This window comes from Nicotiana attenuata, chromosome 3, assembly GCF_001879085.1.
Source record: "Nicotiana attenuata strain UT chromosome 3, NIATTr2, whole genome shotgun sequence".
NCBI lineage: Eukaryota > Viridiplantae > Streptophyta > Magnoliopsida > Solanales > Solanaceae > Nicotiana > Nicotiana attenuata.
The window spans coordinates 15,118,689-15,126,281 of record NC_031991.1 but is presented as its reverse complement, the minus strand read 5'-3'; the positions used below and the strand labels follow the sequence as shown (position 1 = coordinate 15,126,281).

General features: G+C 31.5%; 1 protein-coding gene across 3 annotated transcripts in view; it reads left to right on the top strand.

Moving 5' to 3' along the window:
• Nucleotides 6,261-7,593, top strand: part of LOC109223336 (polypyrimidine tract-binding protein homolog 3-like) — a 9,695-nt gene continuing 8,362 nt past the window's right edge. For 2 of the 3 annotated variants that reach the window (XM_019387600.1, XM_019387598.1), the window contains exons 1-2: nucleotides 6,261-6,353; nucleotides 7,046-7,109. In XM_019387600.1, coding sequence (XP_019243145.1) covers nucleotides 7,053-7,109 — 57 coding nt within the window. In that variant the 5' untranslated portion in view covers nucleotides 6,261-6,353; nucleotides 7,046-7,052. Of the gene's footprint in view, nucleotides 6,354-7,045; nucleotides 7,110-7,409; nucleotides 7,525-7,593 lie in introns of those variants that run through there. The other variant, XM_019387599.1, reaches the window with a different exon arrangement.

Sequence of the window (7,593 nt, the reverse complement as noted above, 5' to 3'; positions counted from 1 at the left end):
TGGATTCCAAAATATCGTACATTTAATTGCATTTAAGCTTTTACATCAATTCAATCACTCTCTGCCCAAAATCACGAGAGACCATTTTTGTTTCCTCTTTCTTGCTTCTAAACACCAAAAGCATCATAACAACATGCTAAGGTCTCACCATTTCCGGAAATGCTTTCAAGGAGGAGCAAATACTTTTGTTCTTTGACCAAATCAAGAGCAGGTACTCTGTCTGTTTCTGCTATGGCCTCAACGTTCGAATTCGAACGGCCATTTTGACTTAGGATTCAAACTCTACACCTAAAATTCCGCTCAAAGATCCCGCCTGGAGAAGCCATAGAAACCCTAGTCTTGCACCTATAAATATTAGTGTTTGGCACCATCCTGAATAGAGCTCGGAGCCGCCCCTCTATCCCCTCTAAGTTTAAGGTTTTCAGTCGCAGCCTTAACCCTTTGAGACCAAACTCGGAGCCGCCGCTCTTCCCCTCTATAAATTTTTCTACGCTTATTAACTCTTATTCATCTCAGAAAAGCTTCATTCTTTTTGACTCCCCTGCTGTTTCTGTTGGGTATTTACCCATGCATAAAATCGATTATCTTCATTTATTTTAGTCGAATCTCTTTTCTCCGAGAGGAAAGAGTGGTCCTGAAATCAGAGTTCGATAACGCATCTAAGATCCGTGCCACGGTTCGCTGCTCCGCAATAGGTCAGTTTTCTTTCTAAACTTTAATCTTCCCTTATTTTGTTACTAGATGTAAAGTATGTGTTGTTTCGTCTTCTGTAGAAATCACGTTCCTTAGTGAGTCATGTTCTAGTTGTTTACTTACTAAACGTGAAGAAGACATGTTTGTTAAAATTACTCTACAAAATGGGTCATGCCGTTTTAGCCAGGAATTATGATTTAAGTATAAGAGTCATGTTTTAGGAGTTGTGTAGAAACCACGCCTTTATGCATTTTATAAGATAGACCATGTATTTTTAAAAGATTGAGTGGTCAGTGCTTTCTTCTTTTCCTCCTTTACCTTTTCTTTCGAATCTGCTAGTTTTGAATACTTTTGATTTGGTTTAAGTTGAGATTAATTCATGTCCTATGTACTAGATATCATGAAAATAAGTATGCGTCATGTGTTTGATGAATCATTAAGTTAATATGACATTCTGTGATTCTTGGATTTGTTAAAAGTAGTATGTTAAGCGTTTTTTATCTAAATACATATAAATCGTGATTTAGTTGATGCCTTTGTCATGTTTAGGACCTATTTTATTTATAAATTCACACTTATTTACTGGAGGTTTATGAATACTATGCCTATAGGTCCCATTATTTAGCAGAGAATTTTAAGAGAGTAGAATTCATGTCTAGTTACCCTGAGTATGCGAAATCTACCATGTCAAGTACTGTCTCTTTTTTTTTTTGTCTGAAAGTAGAAGACTATTGGTTTTGAGGAATATAGAATGCTTTGTAATCTATTGTTTGGATTCGTTTAACCATAGAAGAATACGTCTGTAGGTTTATCGAACTATGGAAATTGTCTAATGGTTATCACTAACTGTCGAATACATATTGTTGGATTGTAAATATATTATATATTTAAGTCTTTCCTCTCAGTCCTGAAATCTTGATTGCATGACAACATATCTTCTTTATTTTGAATCTGATAATTTAAAGTGCATTCACTATGTATTCACCTTAAGTTTACCTTTAGTATAGAGGATAACTAACTAAATCAGATTATCATCAGTAATATCTACATGAAATAAGGACTTATTTACTACTAAGGTCCTCTTATAAATCAAAAGAAGTATAATACTAGTTTTTATTGCCTTTATATGCTATTACTGTTAAGGATGACTCCTAATTCTTTATTTTTCCTTTTCTTTGCATGTACACTTTGGAGCAAATGGAGTCTTAATTCGAGACTCGCAGTGGAGTCTCATAGAGACTCAATGTTATCCCCACCACCACATGAAGTTATTGCATACCATCTTCCTTATAGTACCGGATAGCGAGAAAAACAAGCGAATCGCTTGAGATCGCCTATGGCGGCTTTGTTTTCTACTTACTCTGTCTGATGTTGTTGATCTTTGTGATTTGTTTTATTTGAACCTATGATTGATGATTAATTTTATCATTTAAAATTACAACTTTTGTTTTTGGCAAAGTATTTTATTAAAAACAGGACTTAAAAGGATATAATGCGCTCAGAGCATTGGGGAGATAGTTACCAATTGAGTCTTTTTTTTAAAACTTTGAGAAAGTATTTTTATAAGCTTAGACAGAATTGGAAAATATTTTCAAATCAATTGACTCTTTACTCAAAAGGACGTCTTCTTCACGATAAGCTCTTTGATAAATTTGAGTTGGATATTTAACCAAACGACTTCGGAACTTTGATCCATTTCCTAAGTAAGAAAAAAATGTTTTTCTCAAGTTTAGTTTTAATAAAATTTCAATCCAACATGTAACGTTTTGAAACCTAAGCATATTTTGCTAATTCAAGATATTTAGATTTGGAGTTGAAATTTGATTTCTTTTAAAAGCCGTCGTAGTCCATTGAGATTCTTTCTGGAGTCACTTTTTTTAGCCATAAACTAATCTAAGTTTTGCCGGTTAACCATTTTTAATGGATCTTAAAAGGTGCCTTACCCCTTCCTTTTGAGATAACTAGAACCCTTACCTAGAATTTCTAAAACTAAGCAGACTATATAAAATAGAGTTAACTTTAAGCATTACTCAGTAAAATGGTGTCCTAATTCACCGTTAAAATAATTAGGTGTCGACTCTCTTAATTAATTAAACCTTCAGAATTACCAATATGTTATACTCTAATTTGAGCCGTGTTAAAATGGGGTATAACAACCATTTGATTTTCAGTCGTACAATTTTCGTCAAAAATTCATTTCTCGGGCTAGGGACCTCGGAATTCGATTCAGGGCATACGCGCAAGTCCCATATTTCGATGCGGACGCACCAGGACTGTCATAACACGAGTCCGGGTCCGTTTACTAAAAATATTGACCGAAGTCAATTAAATTAACTTGTAAAGGCAAAAATTATTATTTTCTCAACTTTCCACTTAAAAGCTTTCCGGAATCATGACCGAACTGAGCACGCAAATCGAGGAGGGATAAAATGAGGTTTTGAATGCCTCAGAATATGAAATCGAGTTCTAAAACATAAGATGAACCTTTTGGGTTATCACACCAAGACTCGATGTCTTCTTTCCAATATTCGCTCTCTATTTATAGAGTTTCTTTGCCTAAGGTTCTCCATAGTTGCAACTATGGAAATTGTAGCTGCAACTATGGCCTTATCAATTGAGTTTTATTTTGCAGAAAAAGACTATAGTTTCAACTATGTGATTTCCTTCATGATTTTCAATTGCTGTCGTCGCAACTATGGTGCTTTAGGCCATTTGCTTCTTCATTCCAGTTGGCTACTCAATTCCCACTTTTTTGCTTCTTTTCTTCAATTTTCATATACTCTTTCTCCTGCGAAGTATGTTAGAAAATATGGGAGAATATGATAAATTTATTCATGTTTTATTTAAAATATTTAATATTTAACATATAATAATATATGAATAAATTATACCCATCACCTTACCACTTAAATTAAAAAATTGAAGAATATGTAATTTTTATATAATCCATATATAATATGTGTATAATCGTGTGTTGCCAGTATATCATTTATGGATATTAGCTATAAAAAGTAAACAATAAATCTGGCCGGATATTTATGTAAATATTTCATAAGATTTCGGTTTCTTGATTTTATCCATGATATGACTTCTATTAAAATAATTTAAAAACTCTATTAAATTCAAAAATATCTTATCTTTTTATTTTTAAAACTACATTATATTTTAAAAGATAATCCCATTTTGAAATAATTTGTTTACATTTTAAAAAAAATATTTCATGTCTTACCAGTTTTTTTTTTAAATTTTGTTACACTTAAAAATTTCTATATAAACTATCAATTAGAAATTAGAAACCAATGTCCCTCTTGTTAAATTCGAAAAATAATTTTTCACATAATCTAGTGATTCAAAATTGATATTCTTCAATAAAAAAAATATTAAACCTTTGGATGCTGGCTTGACTGCAACTAAATGAAGAGGTTTCAGCTTATACCCTTCAATTCCTAGTAGGTGCTAAATTAAAACTAATGATAGCAATTGTTAGCCAAAATTTTGTTATTTGTTTGATGTCCATTTATACAAATTGACTCTTCAAACAAAAGTTCTTCAAAAAGGAAAAAAAAAATAATTCTTTTGAATATATCTGATTTTTGTGATGTTTCTTTTTCCAGCATGTAGGTAAACTTTTATTCGATTTTTATACTCTTTTTTGTTTCTGGTTAACTATAGACGTGTACCCTATATATTACATTTACTTTAAAAGAAATTCGCTTTACTCAAATCTAGCTATATTGTTTTAATGAACTATAATTATAGGGTTACTGTGAAAAAGTTTTATAGATTAATCCTATGTGTCAAAAGCTTTTGCTTTCAACTATTGCGATATACATACATTAAAAATATTAACCAAAAATTTAACTGATGTAGATGCAATTAAGAAAGCCGCATAAGTGAATGTGTAATCTAAAGAAAATTTAGCCAATCCAATCATCTTGCTTGTATAGTGAAAAAGTCATTGAGTTATCTCCACAACAAATCATATTGGCTAAAGGTGTGCGTTCATGAATCCATGTTCAAATTTCAATTAATTCATATCAATAATAAATTAAGGACATAAATTCAAAAACCGAAATAAAATGTCCAAAAAAGAGTATCCATGCCCAAATCCGGTTAACTTCATTGCCAAAAGCGTTACATCATTTATAAGTTATGCAAGTTTAATCATAAATATTCTCTTAACTAGCCCATCAACTAAGTTAAAGATTCATTAAAGGATGAAACATTATCCTGCCATAATATGATGCGCTTCTAATGCCACAAAAATAACTCATCTAATAGTATTTAACATTCTAAAAACTGCTAAATAAAACACGTCAAATGCAGAAATATCACATATATTGCATCGTTCTGTGCTTTTGCACCTAAAATTGTAATCGAGATTCTTTTTATCTGACATTAACTCGTAACCACATGCGTCTTAACATACTTTACTAAGATTAATTTAGTTGTATGTAAAGCAAAAGTAATAGCATGATGAACCAAAAGGTCTTCAAACATATTATGCTTACTATTTTCATTAACGCCATTTAACTTCCTTATCACACACACAAAAAATGACATTTAACAAATCTGGCATCCAGATACCTTGATCCACTATAAATGCTAGGCTACTCCTTGAAAATAAAAGTACATACAACTCATATGAAGTTTTACCATATGCGGATTGTATCCATTGAGCATGTATAAAATTTTATTATAATTTGATTTATATTGTTAAACTGTCTTATTTAATGTAGCACCTTAAATAGGTTTATAACCTGTTTGGCCAAGTTTTTCCAGGGCCAAAGTGCTTTTTTTTTTCTTTTCTCAAAAGTACTTTTGTCCTCAACTTTAGGTGTTTGATCAAATTTTTTTTGGGGGGAAAAAGTGTTGTTGGGAAGAAGCAGAAGCAGTGTTCAAGAAGCAGAAAAAAGTAACTTCTCTCCATAAGCAAAAACAATTTTGACTTCTATTCTTGCCAAATATATCCTTAGCACAAATAACCTTACTTATTTTAAATCATCTAAAAGAATTAAAGTAGTTTTAATTTTATTTTCATATTTACTTAAATAAAATAAAAAAAACTTAATTATTGTTTTTAGTAATAAATATTTAAACTTATTCATTTACTTATATAATATTAGCCATTAAGTTAATCTCTTCATGTTCTTATTCGTAATTTGATCTTTCAAAGCATTTTAAAAGTTTGGCCGAATATAAATTATTGCTCAAAACTACTATTCACGTTGATTAGCCAAAACACAAAAAGTTTGTGTCCAACTTGATGAGAAGGGCCCGTTTGGCCATAAATTTTTTCGGAATTTTGTCACTTTTTTCGAATTAAGTGTTAGGCAATAAAATTTTAATTTTCACTTGAAAATGAATTTTAAAATTTTCAAAAATTTAAAAAACTCCAAAAAACTATTTTCAAATATAATTTTTTACGAAAATTATGAAAATTCAACAGTCCAAAATTATACTATTCACTTCAAAACACAACTCCAATTTTCAAATAATTTTTTACTTTAATTTTTTTTAACCTTTCCGGGAATAAAAGAGACGACTTCGAATAAAAAAATAAAAAGGAAAAATCCCCATGTCGTACTCCAACCCTAGTCCCCCCCTCCTCTCTCTCTCTCTCTCTCTCTCTCTCTCTCTCCTTCCCTCCCTGTCTGAAGGTTAGATCTAAGCTTAGTTTCTTCTGTAACGTGTTTATCCACTTTTCTTGTACTTTTTATTCAGTTAGCACTGGGTTTTCGAACCGCTTAAGATGTTGTAGTCAATGCAATTTTGAAGTTCTTGAATATGTTTTGAATCACTAATATATTTTTCTGTGTAGGAAAATCTGATCAAAATTGTTTGGCCCCTGGAAAAGCTGAATCTTGGTTTTATTTGCTAACTAGAGATTTTCTTTTTAAAATTTTACCGGAAAACCTTAATTGTGTATTTGTTTTGCTAGAAAAGCTTAATCTTGTTTTATTTTGCTTTTAAAAGTGCCACGTCTGTTGTAAGCTACTTCTGCTTCTTTGGATGGTAAAAAAGATTGAGAGAACTGCTATATTTTGTTAGCTTAAGTAAAAAATTAGTGGTAAAAGGAAAGTAGAAGAACTACAAAATAACAATGTTCCTTAGTCTTAACGTAGCCTTGTTGGCAATAGTTGAGTTTCTTATTCGGTTACTAACAAAATAAGATAGAAAAGTTGGTTTTTGGCTGCAATTTCTTCTTGTTTATTTCTTTTCCTGAATCCTTTTTTTCCTCTGTTGCAAATTTATATCTTGTATGTGCTTAATCATTTCTCAGCAGTCTCTATGATGTGCTTTTGAGTAGTGTATATATTTTCATTTGTTTCATTGTTTTGTTGTGATTCAGGTAAGAAATGACTGATCCTTCAAAGGTCATTCATGTTCGCAATGTGGGGCATGAGATCTCAGAGGTAGTGTTGTAGGGGCTTTCATAATTTTTGTTTGATAGGTATCTACCTTGATGTGTGACCTGTGAGCTTCAAATTTTCATAAGCAAGTTGTTTTTGTCGTTGGTTACTGCCCTTGTTAATAAGGATGCGTGTTTGTAGTGTTTGACATCTTTTTCTTTACGCTGTTGTAAGCTTAAGATCATATGCATAAATTAGTATAAATGAAAATCCTTTATTTCTGATGCATAGCGAAGAAAGAACTATGTATACCTTTTCTCTAGTTTCTTGTTTTTTGACAAGTAATGTACCTTCTCTAATCAGACAGGAAGTTGAGATAAATCCGATGTAATGGTGTTTTTGCCTTTTTGGGGAAAAAAGGACATACTGAAACGGCTGCAGGAAGGAAATCCGTTTGAGCATTCTTGCAATTTGCTCTGTATGTACCATGCCGCTTCCTGAAATCCTTGAAAAGTTGTACCAGTCAAAATATTTTTTGTGGGCTGCG